This window comes from Natator depressus, chromosome 25 (genome assembly GCF_965152275.1).
Source record: "Natator depressus isolate rNatDep1 chromosome 25, rNatDep2.hap1, whole genome shotgun sequence".
NCBI classification, from domain to species: domain Eukaryota; kingdom Metazoa; phylum Chordata; order Testudines; family Cheloniidae; genus Natator; species Natator depressus.
Genome location: NC_134258.1, coordinates 12973392 through 12993425, shown reverse-complemented (window position 1 = coordinate 12993425; position 20034 = coordinate 12973392). Strand labels below are relative to the sequence as shown.

The following is a 20034-nucleotide window of genomic DNA, read 5'->3' as shown; positions in this document are numbered from 1 at the left end:
CCTGACTTCAGAACTGGGCACAAGTTGGAGGGGTTGGCTACCATGCTCCAGCTGTTTCTCCCCCAGGGAAACAAACACTTGGTGTGGATTATGTCGTTCGACGATAATCTGACAAGTGACTTTATAAAAGAAGGAAGCTCAAACCAATTAAAAGTAGGTTAAAACCTGCATTTAGCAGCATCCAAACATTTTGCCCTGGTATAAATGATTGCAGAAGGTGCAGATCTGGCCTAGTGTCAGCCCCTTTTGGGAATGTCTCATCTCAGTAATGCCTGGTTATTGGAGAATCCCAAGTAAGTCTGATTAGCTGCAGTGGCTTTGGAAAACTTACAAGTCATTGCAGGCCGTGCTGGGCCCCTCTGGACAATCCTGGGAGGTCTGCAGAGTAGGAACCAGCGTTTATAAGAGAAGGAAATGCCTGACGCTATTTGGTTTTTAAGCCATTTGCTGCGGGGAAGGTGCTTAACCAGAAATAAAACCCGGTTATTTTTCTCTAGAGAAACTGATTCAAATCCTGGCTCGCACCACAAACAAGCACTAGCCCGATAGTTGAAGTCTCTCCTGGGGATACACCCACACCAGAGCATTCGGCACAACGTAGCCCTCCCAGAGAAAACTGGGGACTGGAATAGCAAGGGATTGAGATGCAGTGTCACACTGGTTCTTGGATCTCTGGACTAGAACAGGAAGAAGTACTGGAAATCAGGGCAGGGGCGCTGTGATCCAAGATTGCACTAGTTGTGGGGGCTGGGGGGAGATGAACTATACGATGGAGTTCAGGTCGCCTTTGCTCTCTCCAGTTTCAGGGATTCTAGGAATAGTGCAGCAGAGGGTTGCTGCAGGGAGCTCAGCACTGGAGTGCAGGGACGCAGCAGGGTCTGAGGAACCTCCCACTGCACTTTCTAGGCTATTGCCAACCCACATTTCTCCTGCCATTTCAGTTAGAAGATGCGGTTTCACTTCCGCCCAGAGCCGCTGCGATTTCACAGCAGGGGAAGAGATTCCTGCATGTAAAGCACTTTGGGAATTTGAGGCTAAAACCACCACAATACAAATGCAAAATCGTGCTGGCTAGCCATAGCCAATAGTAGCCCTCTCTTCAATTTTGTTCATACTGGGCCAGATCCTCAGCTGGCGAAAACTGGGACTGAAGTCAATGGAGCTGCTCTAATTTTCACCAGTTGCAGATCTAGCCGGCTGTGTTTAGTCGCTGGCACTTGGGCATTCAAGATAATACTCTGCTCAGTCTTCAGGAACTGCAGCTGGCTAGCAGAAATGGCTTCTCAGTGCAGGTGGCTGTACGAAGGATAAAACAGCATGCCAGGTAAAATGAAAAGTGAGCCTCTTTATTGTGTTATCAATTCACTTTTTAACAACAATTCCACAAAATATTAAACACTGTGCAAGAAATTGGTCTATGGCACACCAGAAATAAAAACCAGAGATCCAAAAATGCAGACATTCTGAAGAACCTACATTACAGACACTGATTACTTCCTAAAATACAGTTTTTAGAACTCTTGATTTGCATTTGGCAACAATATCAGAGTTTGGCAAAAAAATTAATCAGAAGAAAGAAACCAGAGAGAGAAATGAAGAGCGCAAAGTGCCAGATGCGTGGCTTCCCGTTTTGATGACGGAAATGCGTTATTTTCACTCTAGTTAAATAAAGTTGACTTTTTAAGTTCTCGTAAAAGGAAGAGGGATTTTTGTTTCTCAGAACTGGGCAAAGAGTGATGAGTTCCCCATTAGCACTTCCAAAGAGCAACGCGGAACACCCTTAAAGCCCCTCCTCACACAGCTGGAAGGTGAATTGAAGGATATGGACACAGTGCTTGAGGCCCAGAGATCACTACAGTATCAAAGGGGTTGGCTTTTTAGAAGCACCTAGAGCACAGTGCTCTTGTTGGTCACTGGGGCTGCTGCGTGCCAGTGCACCAGAGTGCAAAGGGGGCACGGAAGCAAGCACTGCTGCTCTGTCTTGTTGCCACGTGCTCAGCTGCCCTGCTCTCCTAATGGATAAGCCTGGCTCAAACAGGTAAGGATGCTGGTCAGAGCTAGGTAAGGAAAGCTGCCTTTATTCTAAGAGGAACAGGACCAAAGATGCCTCCTGGAGAGGCAGAGCACTGGAGTTACATTTATAATGAGGGGGCTGTTTAAGGGGGGTTGGATGGGAAATACTCCCAAATCCTAGGCAACCATATACCTGGTTTCAAGTACAGAGACCATCTATGGGGAAGGCTGTAAGTAACGTGATCTTTCCAGCTAGAGGCATCATGCAGCCTTTGTCCTTGTGTAACCTGTTTGTTGGGGCCCAGATACTTGGCACGCAGCAGGGTAGCCTCCTGGCTACTTGCTAGCCCAGCTGGAAGCCCTCCAAGAGCAGGGGGAATAGGCTGGCCTAGAGATTACATCCCTTACCTTTCTGTTTTGGGCAACAGCTTCACCACATGCTAAAGAAACCTCAGACAAATTTGGACATGTGTTTGCCACCCAAAAAGGTCTTTGTGGAGTAAATGCTGAGCTGGCACTGGCTGTCTGGCCACCGATTCAGCTCATAATAGAGGCACCACTACCTTCCTCCCCCCTTTACATTTTGGAGCACTTAAAAAGTCCTGAAAGTGTCTTTTTTTTTTTTTTTTTTTTTTTGGGCAAATGCACTAACAAAGTACAAGCAGCTACTGTAATTTGCAGTTATATTTATGCTATACAAAAACATCTACAATATGATCACCCATTTACTCAGACAAGGAAAAACTAAAAAAGGTTGAGGATTTTCCCACCTAGAGGCAAGTCACCAGTTGAAGATACATCAGATACCCAAGTGGCAAGGCTCCTTCCAATTCTCCCGCCCCACTCGGAAATAGCTGTTCAGACCCAGCTGCCTTCACCCCACCCATTCCCCTTATATAGTGCCAAGGACTTCCATTCGCCTCTATCAGCATCTGTGGAGACAAAGGAGAGGCAGGGACTCCAGACAGCACATGGCATGCATTTGTGAAAGGTTCATGAAAACGTGGTCTGGATCAGTGGGGCCTGAGCTGCCAGCTGCCCCCAGCTTCCCTCCTCCCCATATTCTTTGCATAGCTCTTGTGGGGAAACCACAAAAACATCAACTGTATGAATCAAAGGAATTGGCTCTTGCTTGGCACATAGGTCCTGTCCCCTCTCCCCTGACCTTCTCAAATTGTGTCCTGCACCAGAAGACCATTCCACCCCCAGCGCCTCTCCACATGTTGGATAATATGGCACAGTCTAAACTCCACTACAGGTTCATAGTGTAAAGGACCACCCTCCCCGGTTATCAAACCGGCTGGCATGTTAGAGGGATTCAGACAGAGAGAGATTAGGTGAAGGTGCCGAACTGGATATGCCAGGCAGAGAAAAAGAAAAGGAAGATCGACACCAATTTGCTAAACTATTAAGTGACCGGCTGGTGGAATTCAACAATAGAATGACCTGTGGGGGAACCAAGTGTCTGGAGTTTATATGATTACTAAAGACTAACCCTGCAGACACGGTACAGGGGGTGAGAGCTTGACCCAGGGACAATTCGAAAGAGCTTTGGGCAGGAGATGGCAGTTGGCGTGGGACACGAAAGGGCTGCTGGAAGTAGAGAGAGGGATGGCATCAACCTCAGAGGGGTAGGTTTTGGGAGACTCCTTAGGGTGTGCGAGCTAATGACACTGGCCTGTCCTTCGCTTGGGTCTGGAGTGGAGTAGAAGTGGATAGCTTCTGCAGTAACCTCTGCCACTAGCTTTCTCCTATGCACGTGAAGAACCCAGGTCTTCTGGCTGACCTGGAAATTCATGCATCTGCCTAGATTGCCCACCATAGCACCATGCACTGTTCTCTAATGTAAAGGAAGAATCAGCAATGTGGAGTAGAAAAATAAGGCTGGAACCACACTAGGTTAAGAACAGAAGGAATCCTTAATCTACAAGAGAAAGCCCCACTGGGGAGAAACCCAGACACCCCTTGGGACAGCGTTAATTTCCCACGACAGGAGTAACTTTCGACAGAGTTTTAAATCACATTGGACAAAAGAGAACAAAGGCATTGCTCGCCAATTTTATGGGAATAGCTCAGCCTAAAGGAAACCCCAAAGGCAGCTAGCTGCCCCGGGAGAGGCCCATTGGGTTTCTTGGCTGACAGATCAAGTTTAACACTGTGCATTGGATGGCCTACAGCAAGCCAGCGGTTCACAGTGCAAAGGAGAGGAGCGGGAATGCCGTGCAGGCCCAGAGGCGTTTAATGAGCATGCCCTGGGGAAGGCTCATCGCAGAGGGAAGCAACACTCTCCCCTCTGCCACCCACTTCCTGTGGCGCACAAGCAAAGGCAGGGCAGGAAAGGGAGTTGGCAACTAGTTATGAGGCTGCTGGCTGATTTCAGGATTGGAACCCAGGACCCTTGGAAAGGCCAGTGGAAGGTCGAAGCTCCCTCAGCTCAGCACAGGGCCCCAGAAAGCCAGGTGAAAGCGGCAGCCCGAAGTATGGTATGTGCGGCAGTTTGCAGTAGTGTTTACAAATGTGATTGTTTTAAAAAATGGTTTAAAAAGGCAAATGATCATGTAATAAAAAGCTGCCGGCAAAATACCTGGAACCCACGAGATCAACAGAGCATGTCCCTCCTGCATAACAGGCACTCTCGTCCTGTCAACAGCCAGCCCTGTCAATCAGCTGCATGAGCAGGTAGAGTGGAGTGGCATTTAAGAGAGGCAGACTCAGATTATTAGGTCCCCTCCCCACCTCCATCTGCCACCCCAGTAATAAATCTCACGCTGAATGGATAAAGATCGAGTGTTACTCCCCAAGCAGATAGGCACTGTGCGTGCACTGAGTTGGAAAGAATTGAAGCTAGGTTTCTGTCAAAGGGCCGGTGCCAACGACTCCGCTATTACCCTATACATTTTAGCCTGTATGGTGGCACTAGCTCCCCCTTCCCCCACCTTTCATTTCACTCAAAGTAACTGCTGCTGGATGGCATGCCAGGATCACGAATCCAGACAGAGAGCACAGCCTGGGCTCCAGAACCGCCTTCGAGAGTGTCACACTGCAACACTTTTCCCTTACAGGAGCACCAGGAACGTAACCGGGGAGCAGTGCCTGCCTGCCTGCCTGGGCAGATCCCCCGTTGCTCATTTTACTAGTAAAAGGTGTGCATAGTCTCCATTATTGATATGCAAGTCTTCCCTCCCCGAAACTGCACCTCAGGAGAGCCCAAATCCTCAGAGTTCCCATGAAAGCTCAAACCCAGGTTCTCCTCTAGCTTTTCTTGTCTACAGCACAGAGATCGACCTGGCGACAGGAAGCATTCTCTGGCTTTGAGGGTGCCAAAAGTGCAAAGCACTGGGCTTCTATTAAAGGCCTAGACATTTCAAACAGACCCAAAACACTGGGGAAATGGCTCAGTGTGGCAGGCTTCCTAGGATTCCATATTGGAGGCTTTTGTCCTTCTCATCCTGAACACAATCTGGACCCAAACGTGGCAAGAATATGTACAAATGGACACCCTGTGTGTCAAGTGAAAACGATTAGTACTTGCACCTTGAATTTGCCAGTATTCAACTCCCATTTTACCTCAGAAATGAGAAATTAGTAACTGTTCTGCTGCCTCAGAAGCTTGCTCGTCCCTCAGAAGTGGGCCACTCCCCGGCTTCTCCATGTTCTCCGTAGAAAGCTGGGTATTCTCTTGTAGGAAGAGATCTAGGCCTGACTGTTTAGCTCAAGTGGACAGTATTGGACAGGTTCTCTTATAAGCTGGTACGCAAATCTGCGGCGGTGCCAGAGGACTGTTCAGAATTCTGCGTTCTTATAAAATGTTCCCAGGATGCACCCCATGGTGATAGATCTAACTACCAGGGAGAGGCACCAGTACTTCCCTGAGCTCTGATCTTTCTCCCAAGCACCATTTGGGTTGCATTGCAGGGGAGGGGGTGCTCAGAACCTGCATGCTGCAGCAAGGATCCACAAAGTAGATTAAAAGGCCCTGCACTACCTTCAGTCCACCTAGGAGCTGTTATTACTGTCGCTTACATCCTGCAGCAGGTGACACAGGCAAAGAAGAAGCGACTACCTCCCTTCCCCCTTGCCTGCTGCTGTGTGTCAAGTTTGTTCCCAAATGTGCAGTGCCCGTAGTTATGTTGGTAAATGAAAAATTAGTTAATTGTCTTATTTCCAAGGGATGGGAACTGTTGGGAGTTAACACTTCTTCCTGACAGCCTTAAACCACCCCCCACTCCCAATGAATAGGTTTGAATGCAACAGATCCACGTTAATGACTAATGAGAGGGAAGGAGAGCTGGGAGGTTAATGGTGGCCAGTTCTAGTGTTTTGGACCTAGAATCTCGGAAATGCCAGGATAGAAAAGTGTCAACAGGATACTGCAGAACAGAGTGAATCACACCCCCCATCAGAAAAAGGCAGAACAAACCCAACTCGATGCCTTCAACATCGCAATTCTGCTAGGAAAATAGTGGTAACAACACACAGAACTAAAAATCCAAATTGTGACCAGAGGGTGTAAACACCCACATCTCCTTTGCCTTGGTCCAAGCACGACTTAAGGAGAGTCATTTCAGTTTTCATGGCTGATGGGTTACTCTACGAAGTATACTCCCCACAATTGGATTCATTTGTAACAAATACCGTAAGATCATATGATGCTTCAGAACCACATGCCACATTTCATGGAGAGAGAAAGTTTCATGATTTCGTTACACATTACAATGCAGCTGCCAAACACTTTGCTCTCCCTCCCCCACCACTAATTCTGAATTTACTAATTTGTAATATCCACTTTTAATGTTTTTTTGTTTTTTTTTTTTTTTAAAAACAAACAGCCACCACCACCCCTCCCCAAGAAACAGAGCAATCAGACTGAAATTCTTTGAATACGTCAACTGGAATAACTAATTGAATCAAAAGCACACCCAAAAGCTTTGCCCAAATACTTTAAAAGGTCAAAACTCCATCTTTTTAAGAGGCCATGAATCCCATTGGCAAATGCAGTTAAATTCTTGTTTCTCCCACCACCCTTGAAAACAGAATTAGTATTAATAATGCGCCCGCCCTCCCCGATGGTTTTGTAAATTGAAACCCCACTCAGTATGCAAACCGCCCAGGAGCACCTGAGCCCCTTTCTGAACACTTCCAATTTTAGATTTTAAGTTCTATTTGAATCCAACATTTAGTGTTTATCCCTCTGCGCAGTTTTAAGTTTGGGACTTGGTTTAAATCGATACAGAACGGTGCCCTGCCTGAGAGAGAGTGTGCACGCGAGAGCGAAGAAAGCTATAGGATGATACAAGGCTTTTTGTCCTTAAAAGGATTCTCCGAGGCGGGTACTCCAACCAGCAGTGGGTCATTCCTGGCATTTTGCTCACAGTAGTTCATTAGTTCAGAAGATGCTTTGGAGACCTAAATGTTCAGAGAGAAAGAACAGGTTTAGTGAGAATGCCTTGGATATCCCCACAAATTCCCCTCATGGCCAGCACTCAACCCACGCGGCCTGCACCAGACCAGCTGCTTTTAAACGTTTTTGAGTTATACAGATGTGCAGCAAGTGTTCTAAGGAGGGGACAGAGACTGGAATTTTAGGGGTGGTGAAGTTACAAGTCCAATGTTTCACAATAGGAACTCTACAAAACTGATCACCAGAAATAAAAAGGGGAAATAAGCGTGGAAAGACATGCTTAAGACTCAGGTATAAAAATAAACTGAAGCGCAAGGGAAAACTCTCTCGCTCTCTCTTTACTAGAACGAGAGCGCTTTTAAAATTATATTCCCCCACCCCATAAGTAATTTCTGTCATCTTTCAGGACTTTAGGAGAGAATGCATGCCTGGAAGTGGTAATTCTCTGCTGCTAAAAATGGAGGTTTTGAAAACCACAGCACTGAAAGCATTAGAAGCTGTTACTTAGGGTCCTGCTTATTTTAGTTCAAAGATTTATTCTGAGAACTTGGAACCCAGAGTAACAACCCAACCAAGACACTAGATGGAAGGGGAGGCTAACTTGGATGCACCTTTTAGTAATTAGAAGCCTGGTATACATGGTTAGGTTAGATTTAAGTCAGGGAGGTTTTGCTAGCTTTGGAGACTGTACTTAACGCTGTATCCTTTGCTACTGATTTAACAGCTGGTTGTACATAAGGGCTAACACACAACATACAGAATCCTCATATCACAGGGAGGTCTCTTCTGGTCCCAGATGTGAATTATTCATATTTAATAGTTTTATTCTAGGTTTCTATTTCAGCATCAGATCCTGCCACTGCAAACCCTACCTACAATCACAGACTTAAGAATGAAAAGACCTATTCAATTTAATTCCATCCCACACCCTTGGGTAGCACAGAATGGTCCTTTAATTTGCTTTCTAGTGCTTTGTCCACACCATGTACAATTGACCTAAGCAAAGGGGCTTCCACTATTGCCCTTGAGAGAAGATTTCAGTCAATTACTCCTACCAGTGAGATCTATTAAAGTAAATAATGAGGAGGAGGAGGAAGACAGCCTACACGATACCCTCACTCCAGGATGCAGGACAGCCTGCAGAAGGAGAGCTTACATTGGAAGATTCAGCAATTTGGTGCATTTCAGTTTCTGAACCTTCTAGCAACAACGCAGTGTACAAAGAGCCAGAGGAAGGCTGGCCTGGTGCTGGAGGCACTGGGCTGGGATTCGGGAGATCTGGGTTCAGTTCCGGGCTCTGCCACAGACTGGGACTTTGGGCAACTCACTTAATCTGTGCCTCACTTCTCCTGCTATACTTTCTCCCGCCCTCTGTCTTACTATAAGCTCTTGAGGGCAGGGACCATCACTGTTTATTTGCACAGCACCAGTACCCAGCCATGGCGGGAGTTTCGGAGACTAGTGCAATAATACAAAAAGTACTGAAACCCTAGGAGTCATGGCAGGTTTCTAACACCAACTGTCACTAGCCACCCTGACCAAATATGTGGAGGGGACAGTAACTCTCTCTCCTGCAATCAGTGACAAGGTCAAACCTCCAGCTGAAACCAACTACTCACACGTGAAGCTCTAAGGAACAGTAATGACTCCTAATTCCAGAGCAAAGGGAGGGGAGAGAGATTATCTTGACAGGAGTCTGACAGTAGGTGGCTTGAAAGTCCTGGCAGTGATCCTAAACCTTTCAGCTGATCTATAAACAGTTTAAGTGAACTGAATAAGGAGGAGGACGAGAGACAACGGGGATAATACTTAGTGCTGCCACAAGTACAGGGGACTGGACTAGATGACCTCTTGAGGTCCCTTCCAGTTCTATGATGCTGTGTGATATTCTGTAGTAGAGGTGTGCAAACTATTGAGGCTGGATGCCTCAGTGAGTTATTCATGAACAGGAGAGACGTGTGCAGTCGATCAGCATTGTGATGCACTGGTGGAGCATAAAACTTGCAGTGTCAGGTCCAGCTGAAGTCATTCATTGCCCAATTCTCTGAGTACCTAATCCTCCATCCTGCCATTCTCCTCTCCTAACTTGTTCAACAAAACGTTGGCAGTGGAGCGTCAGAGGACTGGCATAGGATTTGCATTTATTTTCACAGCTGACGTTTTAGTAGTCACTCCTCTAGGAAGCCCACCTTTTTCTCCCATAATAGAAACAGGAGTTCACCCACGTTTATTTGCAATGCAGAGAGACATTTCACTCATTTTAGCTGTGAAACATCCAGAGAAGAAAACGGAGGATGTAGAAGGAAAAAAAAAAAAAAGACATGGGGGAGGCATCTGACCCACTATCTCACAGGACCAGCAGATCGATTGCTTGGACAGGGCTTGGCTCGTGGCTTTAAAAACCAAACAAACCAAAGCTGACCTAGACAGCACATCTTCTCCATACATGCTACATAGTGGTATGTTGCAGTCCCGCCGTTGTTGTTCTTTCCCCCAGCAAAGGCTCTACAATAAGCACAAAGATAGGTAACTACACCCACACCCTTCTTGCTCTTCACCACACATGGTTTTGGATCTGAAAGTTAGAGATGCTTAGTAATACTTGGAGACTCAGCAATGTCTGTGCCAGGGAGACCTGTAATTTGTTGCGTCTTCCCCAAACTGGCCTCTCAGATCAGTGCATCACTGGAGTCTGGAAAGTGGTGCCCCTAAAAACAGCTACAAAACCTCAGGCTGGATTTAAAAAAGAAATTCCAAAGCAGTAGCAGCTCCCCCTGCCCATCAAAAGCTCAAGATGATGAATCTATCCCTGCAAGGGTTGCTGAAACTGACAGTCAAAGAAAACATTCTTCAACCAGGAAGCATTTAAATCTTAAACCAGGAGGAATTAATGTATATTTAACCAATATTTTAGTTTTTGGATGGTGATGAAAGACACAGTAAAGGCTTTTTTTTTTGCTCTGCTTGCTGACAGGAAGTGATTTTTCATGAACACTTCTTTGCAGTTACCCAGCCAGCCAGCCACCCACCTTCCCTCCGCTCCCAGGGAGCTTCACTTCAAGCCACCAACAGCAGAAACATTACAACCTTCCTGCCCCTAAAAACCAGTGCATACAAAGCAAGTCTTTTTCCAGATTAGAGCAACACTGCTGGCCTTCTGGCCAAGTGCAGTTCTTCCAGGGCACAAGAGCCCAGGGTTCTAAGAATGACCTTGTGTGTCTTGTTCTTTGGGGTGGAAAGGTCAGGAGAGTCACAGGAGATGACTGAGTTTGTAGGCAACGAGAAGGAATGACTGCCCAGTGGGCCAGTTAGTACAAGATGCTAATGCACAAACTAGCACCTGTACCCTTCAGCAGAAGCTGCCGACTGGAAATCACATGCTCAGTGGAGATACTGCAGCCTCCTGGAGGGCTGAGAGGAGCATGGATCCCAGAACAGAGTAAAATCCTTAAGGATCCACTCTCCAATTTTCAGGAGGCATGGTGGGTGTGAAAGAGGGCGCAAAGGACATATTCCCTGTGCCCAAAACAAACTCTTCAAGAATGCCATGATAAAATGCCTCAAATCAGAGCGTAACGTGCGTGTGTGTACAGAGATGTTGCATTTATTTTGTATTCTAAGACACAGCAATGACAGAGAAGCAGCAGTACACCAGAGACCCTTTGGCGGAGGTTGTGAACGGTGTTCAGGCAGGGTAGGGAGAAATAAAAGTTGAGATGGTTTGTGGGGTACTCATTTAGGAAGCAAAATTCACTTAACAGGTGCTGCAAAACCCAAGTCCACTAGAGAGGTTACAGCAGCATGTGCCTCTGCTACAGGGTACTTTTAGTGCAGAGTTGAGAGAACTGGTTCTGCCCACAGCATGACTGTAAAGGTGACTGAATGTTTTTCCAAACAAGCATTAACAGAGCAGTCTATAAAGCATACAGCACTTTATCCAGAGGGGCAATATGCAGCCGTTCCGAAACGGTGTCTGTCCACAGGAGTTAAAGGAAGCAAAAGGCCATGATTCAATAGCAACACGGAGAGGGCCTAATTTATGTTTTTGTAGCCCATTCCGGCACAGGCGAACAAGCATTGTACAAAGAGGCCCTCTCTTCCCCTCCTCATAACCACTGAGAGAAAGGTTCCTCGTGCATGCTACTCCTGATCCCCTTCTCACCTTGATCCTCTCAATTCCAGCCTCGATACGGAGCTGCTCCACCAGCTTCCGGGCCTGTGCTATGTTGTTAGTCGTTGACATTGTCTGCCATCAGTTCTAGCCCCCAGCACTTGAGAACGCTACAACAAAGCAAAACGAGAGAGAGAAAAGTTGGATTTAAGAATCGAAAGGTTCACTCTGCGCTACATCCTCTCGGAAAGCTGGACAGGGAGAGTCCTAAAACAGCAGAATTTCACCTTCTTGTCCACTTGTCTTCTTCACACTGACCCTAATGCAACACATAAGATGTCATTGTTCAGAACTGCAACAAGACACCCATGTAACCATTCTGGAAGAGATCCCATGTAATATGTTCTGATTTTGTCCCAAGTTCCTTTTATTCAATACCTTTTATTCAAAACGTAATTCCTGTGCTCCTATTTATATATTATAAGGGTCTTTTCAGCAAGGGAGAAGCTTACTAACTACAGAGGAAAGTGAAAAGACTATACAGAAAGTGCTACCAGATGCACAAATTAAACAGACTGAAAAATTAACAGGAATATTTTTCTGTTATCTTAGGTGAAACATTTTTAGTTAGACGAGTCTCATTGTTTCCTGAGGTTCCCATTCTTCTTGTCTGTTTGTTGTATTTACCAGTTGTCTCATCTCACACTGCCTCAGAGCTTCCAGTCTAAATAACTGTTTCTCTGCTCGGTGTGTATGGTGCCTTGCACAGTGGGGCCCTGATCCATGATTAGGGCCCCTTGGCACTAGCACAATACAAAACAACATACATTACCACCACCACCTCACCCCCTGCAATTTTTAAATGGGTGTCTTTGAAAAGCAGAGTAAGATGCTCAAATGGCTCCATAAGGGAGAAGTCTCCAGTGGCATCTGAATTTAGGTGGATAGTCAAGGAGCGGAGGAGACCCAAGGAGGTTCTTCCAGATTGCAGGAACAACAAAGGAAAAGGCTCTCACACCAGAAAGGAGGCCAGTGCTAGACAAGGAGCAGAGAAGTCAGTCAGATGAGCTGATGCAAGGCAATTACAGGGATATTTAGAGCATGCATCTCAGATGAGGTCTTGCAAAATAAGGACATGAGTGCACGTGAAAGCCAAGTGCACAAGAGCAGTGCCAGTGGAGGTGACATGTTTCAGAAAAGGTGGCAGCATGGTTCAGAGTCACAGACAGCAACATGAAGGGATTTTATTGTCTGTTTTCTGAAGTATGATCTGCTCAGCTGCCCTGGATGGAGGGTCCAGTGCAGAAGGGACTGAGACCTGGGTACCATCAATGCTGCAGGAAGTCGAATGCACTGGGGGACTCTTATGACATGGCGAGGCTCCACCACAGCTCACAGTGTTTAGCGGTGCAGTGCAGACACAAGCAAGGTTCCAACCATGCGACCGCCCTGGATTTTAAGAGGCTGTAGCCTGGCTCAGAACAAACATGGTTCCAAGGGGCTGCACAGCAAAGCAGAAGCAACAATTTAACACTGTCCAGGACTACTACATTCGTCCCGTGAATAAATTTGCAGAGCAGAGGCCAGTAAAATTCAGGGCAATCAAAGCAGAGTAACTGAATGCCATTTCTTAATGGCCAGAAAGTAACAAAAACAATGTTGGGTGCGATCTACTTATCGGCAGGTTTATTGAAATTAAAATAAACCTCTGCTACTGCCTTCCACGTCTGTTGCTGATGAGCAACTTGGCAGTCCCCTGGTGTACACTCATGGACGCAGCATGTGATATGCAGTAGTGTTACCCTCTGCCACAGTTTCAGCCTGACCCATTTGGCAAATTCTGCTCCCTGATACCAGCCGCTGAACGGTCCCACAGGGTGCTGCTACATTTGTATTACAGAGGGGTCATCCGAAAGAGCCTCCTGGGCATCTCCTGACCGTGACTTACCCATGACCTGAAGGAAACTGTAGAGAACTGAGACAAGAGGGAAGGATGGTGTCAACGCTGCCTCTCCTCTTGCAACTCCCATGCCGATTGCCAAACCCCCGATAATTGCAACTGAACTTAAAATCAGACCAAACACCAGGCTGGAGATGAACCACACTCCCAGATCTCTAGTCAGCCACGTACGGGAATCCTGGTGTCCTAGCTTTAATCCACAATTTTTCCAACTCAGACAGCTTCAAAGCAGACACTAAAGTGCTCTTTTTAAGAGGGAAAAACAGGCATCTGTCCTGCTTAAAAATATCTCTCTCAGTCTAAATATAGACATTAAAAGGGTGTATTCTAGACCAGAATGGCATGCTCTGGGCATGTTTTGTTTGGCAGAATTGTGCAATCCTCATTGAACTTTTAGATCCATGACAAATTCTACTCATGAATTTCGTTTTGTAACATCGAACGCTGAAGAAAAACAAATGGTGTTTCAGCCAACATTACTAATTCTATTATTAGACTACTCCCTAACGCAGTAGGGAGGAATTTATTTGGAAGTTTCCTTCCCTATACACTGGAACATGTTATCATTATCAGGGCAAGGTACCAACCCTTAACATACGGTTACTGGAGGATCTGTAGTCAACAACATTTTAAAAGGGCAAGCAAAGCTTTTTTTTTTTTTTTTTTTTTTTTTTTTTTTTAAAGCTGGTGGAGGCAAGTCAGCTCATGGAGAATTTCTGGTTTCTCAAGAAAAGAAAAAGCCGCAGAGAAAATCCAGGTGGTTTACAACAGAAAGTAGGTCTTGCCCGAAACTGGTGGCTCCTGCAACTACTCAAATCCAAACTCAGAGAACTCTGCAGATCAGGGCATAATGGTATCTGGAATTAAAAAGGGATGGGATCCTACAAAAATCTTAATCAGCTGTCTCAGCACACTACCCTCACGAGACCCAAATGTCACAATCTTAAAACCTTTGCTTCCCCGCAGCACAATCTGCCTGCTTGAGATTGCCTCTAAGGGTGCTTGGCACAGCTTTAACTTCTATGACTCAGCACTTTTCTGGACCCAGTCTGTTTAGGGAGAGCGCGTGCGTAGGACGCTCCAAGATTTGATCTTTTCCCATGATGAAGCAACCACGTTTCCACCCCCCGCTCACACATACAGAGTTTTGAAAATAGTTGCTTTAAAAAGTAGCGTTTCTAGATTGTACCAACATAAGCTGGTAGCTGCAAAGGGCAGCTTACCTTGAACAAAGTTTGCTATTGTCGTGTGAAGAGCTACACAAGAACTGCTAGTCTCCCTAACAAATACTGACAAATTCAGAAGAGGAATGCCAGTGGCCTGTGATGCGACCTTGTATCATTTATAGGAAGCAAAACTTATTTAGCACTGAGCTCTTATACGAAATTAAGCCAGAGTTAGGTACTAATTAGTAGACTGCCAACGTGTCTGTGGCATTAACAGTGCAAAAGGCAGGCTAGTTTTCCCCTGCCCCTTGCTGGTTTTAGTGCAGCCAACAGTGTGTCTGGATCAGTGATGTCTCATTTACATATCTAAAGAAAGTAAGTTACAGCCTGGTGAAATAGCCTATTAGGCAGCAGGACCATTATTAAAAAGGCAGCTACAGCGGAGTACTTCCTACAGCATATGCAGTGGTATTAGGACCAGGGAAGAGAACTGGCAAGACCTTATTGCAAATAAAGTAGCCAAATAGTCATTGTTAAAATATTAATTGTTCATCCGGATAGGACTTATCACAGAGTTGGAGGGGGGAAATACAAGCAATCAGATGGCTTTTACGTTTGCAACAGCACAAGTCACCTGCTTGTATCTTTACAGCTTTCTGTTTATGGAACGCCACCAGTGAATCAGCCAAAGCCTGTTTAATGAAATTATAGCAATACCCTGAGCAGTGCATTGTACTAAGAAGTGCAAGATCATGCACAAATTTGAGCTTATTTACATAACATTCAGCTTAGTTTCCAGATGAGGGACATAAATCTGACACAGCAAAGGACAGATGCACCGCACCGCAGAGTTATCTGCCTCTCATGCTAGCTTTACAGTTCTTAAGCCAATAGTCTAAACCTTTTGCAAAGGGTAAGAGTCCTTACTCCTCCCTCGCCCTGGCTTAAGAGGGTCTATCTGCAGGTACACACTGTCCATTGACAGCAATAGTTTGCAACACAGAATTAATGAGTGTATGTCCTTCACTTTTAACCCATAAATGATGTTTCATTTAGTCACTTCAGGAAGTGCAGAAGAAATCCCTCTAATGGTTAATTTGGGAAAAGCCCACAAATAACTCATTCTTTTGAGGGTAGGCAGATTTCCTTCCACTGCACTATACTATTTTGAGACAAAAAACTCCCCCAACTGATGGGTATAGTAATAGGACATACCAAACAAACAACATTAGAGAGCAACATACTCCACGTGCTACCAATTTCAAAGCAGACCATCACTAAGAGCCATTGCTGGTATGTTTATTAATTTTATTGCAACAAAAAGATTAGGTAGGCAAAACAGTCCTGCCCTAGAGTTTCCAATCTAAGTTTTAGATGGGACACCAAGCAGGGAGGAAGGAATACAATCATAAGGATATTCTGCTTAGATAAGTGCATGAAGTACTGGCCCATACCAACATCTGCATGCTTCTGCGATTTAATGGTTTGAGAAAGTGCAGCCTAAAGGTTCCCTTAAAATAAAGAATGGGGAGCAATATAAACCCATCTTTGAAACTATTCAACACCAGAAGACAGCAGGCTAGGCATGAACTATGTTACTGTAACACTGTTGAGAAACTGATGCTGAAGATCATATTTCCCTGAGAATGTTCTTCTGGTAAGTCCCAAGTAGAGGAACAGTTGCTAAAGATGGAGAACACCCTAATGAATATGGTAAACCTTGCTTTGCTTATTCAAGCAATAAAGACACTGAAATAATAACTAGAAAAGGACATGAAAAAAAGACCTGAAGAAGAGCTCTGTGTTGCTCGAAAGCTTGTCTCTCTCACTAACAGAAATTGGTTCAATAGAAGACGTTATTTCACCCACCTTGTCACTCTAGTATCCTGGGACCAACACGGCTACAACACTGCAAAAGAAAAATAAAGATCAAGCATCTTGAAGATCAATACAATGCATACAACAAAAGAACCCTGTATATTTCTGCGCTGTGATGGCACCTTGCAGCGTTCTTATGGCTGGGCTGTGAAACGGCCCACTGCCTCGGTACACCCAGGAATGCAAGCTCAGAAACAGACTGGCGTTTGAACCAAGTTAACCCAGGTTTAAATGACAAGCCTGGTTTACAGTTATCATGGTAGAAAGATCATTTTTGCAAGTCACTTTACACCACCTTTTTATTTTGCATCTTTTCTGCTTCACCTGTTTTTTCATAGTCTAACTGCATTCCTGTGAATGAAAGTAAATCCATATGGCTCTCTACGTGCAGTGAAACCAGTTGCCTATTGTAATGGGATACAATTGCCATCTTAACCGGGACTGTGCAGCTTCAGGGCTGAAAGGAGGATGCTGAGATATAATCTGCTCTGTTTTGGGGGCAGGGGGGTACAGTATCTTTGTATTGTGAAATGTATATGACAGAACTAAGACATGATTCCAACAGCAATAACCACGAATAGCAACATTTCAGTGCCCAAGAAACATAAGTCAGAGTAGAGACGATGCATTATATGCCACCAGTGATAAAATGTTTACAGATCAAACTACATTTCTATACAGCTTTTCAGCATAAAGTCTTCCAAAGTGCATAATAAAATAAACGCTTACCATGACTAGAGTACTTTGGAAACAAAAAGTGCTATGAAAATATCAACTAGACCTCACAAGAGGACTGTCGTCCAAGAGTCAAATTGGGGGGGGGGGGGGAAGAGGAGGGAAGTGGGACAGCTTCTCTACCTAAAATAATCCCAGAATAGCTGAATGGTTCTGCTAAAATGATCAAGGTAGCACAGTTGATAGTTACTGTACATTTGTCATAATGAGGCTTCAGTGTTAACTGAGATTAATTGTCTTGCTTTATCATCTGCAGAGTCAAAATGACAAGTATTGCATGAGGTCACATTTGGAGAGTTCTCTTCATGGTCATAGAGGCTAGGAAGCTTTTTTAAATGAAAGCTTAAATTCTGCACAAACTAGCGGGGCCCAGAGAAGTGCTGGCAAAGCAACCACACCAGACCACACCAGACCAATGCTGCTCAGGTCTTGGTCAAATAGATGATAGCCCCATGTTTCAGATGGGGAAACTGATGTACAGAAAAGGGACTTGTCCAAGGTCACACACAAAGCGACAGAGCATGGATTAGAAATCTGACGTTCCCTGCTTCCCAGTCCTGAGTACAGTTCACTGCCTTAATATATAGGGATTACAATCTACCACTGAAATTCTCTGCAATGGAATGTGGCAGTTGCTTGACAGTGCAGATCAATGATTCACAACTGTCTGGACAAGATGACAATGAAATTTATATACAGCAAGGAAGTCCAGGCCTAATATGCAGTGGGACAGATTGTGAATTAGTGTAATAGATCTTGATGCTCTTTGTACTGACAAGGTGTGCAAGGCAAGCAGCGCTCCTAAGTCAAAATAATGGTCTCTTGAGAAAGCGAGCACTTGTCCAAGGAAGAAAACCTACCCACAAAATGCCAAGGACCAGTCTGATTACTTTAGTAGCTTCAAAGAGTATTCCAGGTACTTATGATTGTTGTATTGTTTAAACAGACTGAGAAGCAGCCTGTCTTGTCAAATGATAGTAGTGAAGGAAATATGTCCACGCATAAGGGCATGGGAGCTTACAGTTGCATAGTAAAGGAGATAAAACCTTTGCCTTGTTACAGAGCAGTTCTTATAATAGTTTGACACGTCATATGAAGCTACATCCGAAATGGAGGTGCTGTAAACATAAAAAACGTTGGTGACATTCACCAAGTAGGAATAGTAAAAACTACCGTTCCCCAGCAGCATTTGCAACCCAAACACTACAGTGCTGAGCTACTGCATGAGAACCAGAAAGTGACTCAGCTAGTTTGACTGTCCAAGCTGAGAACGAACACACACATGTAAGTCACATGCATAGTGAAAAACAAGTTAGATTTTTAAAAGTTGTGATGTTCTTCTGTAGCTTGAATACTAACATTAGGTAGAAAATGGGCTTCAACTATGATTTTGTCACTTGAATCTGTCCCTTTATCTTTTGTTTTCTGGAGAACAGAGTGGCTACTTCTGGCTAGGAACATGGCATGAAAAGTGAAAGAACACAGTCTCTGTGTTCTACAGTCATTAAAGCCTGATCCTGAAATCACTGAAGTCTGCAGGAACTGTGTATGCACAATGGGAATATCAGGTAGATAAGGGTGCAAGACTGGCCCATAGTTTTTATAGAGGGCATTCAAATAATTGTTCCCCTCCCCCATCACCACCATACAGACCTCCTTTACATACAAAACTAACTCAACCATGTTTGGTTTAGCTTGAGTTTTGGACCTTAGTAAACTGAAGTTTTCACACATGTTTACAATAGAGTTGCACTAAACTCATCACCACAGGTTGACAGTGCAGTGACTGAGCTTTGAACCCCCCAGATTGATGCCCTCTGTATCTGTTAATGCACTGTGGTCATGTATTAAAGAAGGGGTAGATAGTTATTATATCTAGTAGGACCATGGGTGAAAAACTACAATCCTAGTTTCACTTGGGATTATCTACAGATAATCTGACCAAAGAGTTGCTTTGTAATTCTCATCAGATCAGTGCAGAACATTTAGGACCCAACTCTGCAAAGGGTCAAGAGCCCTCAACTCCCATTTTATGACCGTGGGCTCCAGTTTGTAGAAACCCAGCTAGGTTTCCTTAATACGAGTATGCAAAGGGACTTTTTGAAGCTATGTGCCATCCTAATTTCTGTTAACTTTTGCCAGTTTCTGAGGTTTGACATCACTACTTGGAACAAACACACCAACTGGAGCTCTGACATGCATAACAAAGGGAGACAGGCATTGTCCATGCCTTTGAGTGTTGATTGTGTAATTCTTCAAAGCCCAGATTCTTTTTGTTTTAAAAATACACATTTCTACCATCAGAGTCTCCTCCCCATCCCTCAAAAGAGTAACCATTGAATATTTCTATTATATAAAACTACTTCAGATGCTACCTCTGGCCTTCGTGCACAACATGCATCGAACGTTTCCAAGTGCACTTAATACCTGTACTGTATCTGAATAAAATGTTCAGATCAGCCTCACCTGAAAGCTCAATATGTTCTGGTTCACTCAAGAAGGTACATTTGAAGTACACTTGAGAAGCAAAGGCCCCTCTACATTTTACTTTCACAGCCAGAAGAAAGGGAAAGTTAAATTTCACTGACCATTTTCAGTTATCCTGCATTTAGCTTCCTTCTAAATTAACTTCATTTTCATTTCTAACCTAGCAATTGGAGTCATGGGGACGGGATGATGAAACTTCATCTCAAAGACCCAGCCGGTATTCTAAGCCTGGACGGCATTTCAGTGCAGGTGCACCAAGCCATTGTTAAGATATGGAGGTATG

General features: G+C 44.8%; 1 protein-coding gene across 18 annotated transcripts in view; it reads right to left on the bottom strand.

Annotated features, from left to right (window-relative positions):
* Window positions 1-2711: 2711 nt before the first annotated feature.
* GNG7 (G protein subunit gamma 7) overlaps window positions 2712-20034 on the bottom strand; it is a 142796-nt gene continuing 125473 nt past the window's right edge. For 13 of the 18 annotated variants that reach the window (XM_074939573.1, XM_074939581.1, XM_074939583.1 and 10 more), the window contains 3 exons: window positions 16521-16560; window positions 11577-11695; window positions 2712-7419 (listed from right to left, as the gene is read on the bottom strand). In XM_074939573.1, the coding sequence (XP_074795674.1) occupies window positions 7294-7419; window positions 11577-11657 (207 nt within the window). In that variant the 5' untranslated portion in view covers window positions 11658-11695; window positions 16521-16560 and the 3' untranslated portion in view covers window positions 2712-7293. The remainder of the gene's footprint in view (window positions 7420-11576; window positions 11696-16520; window positions 16561-20034) is intronic. The other 5 variants (XM_074939587.1, XM_074939586.1, XM_074939584.1 and 2 more) reach the window with 1 other exon arrangement.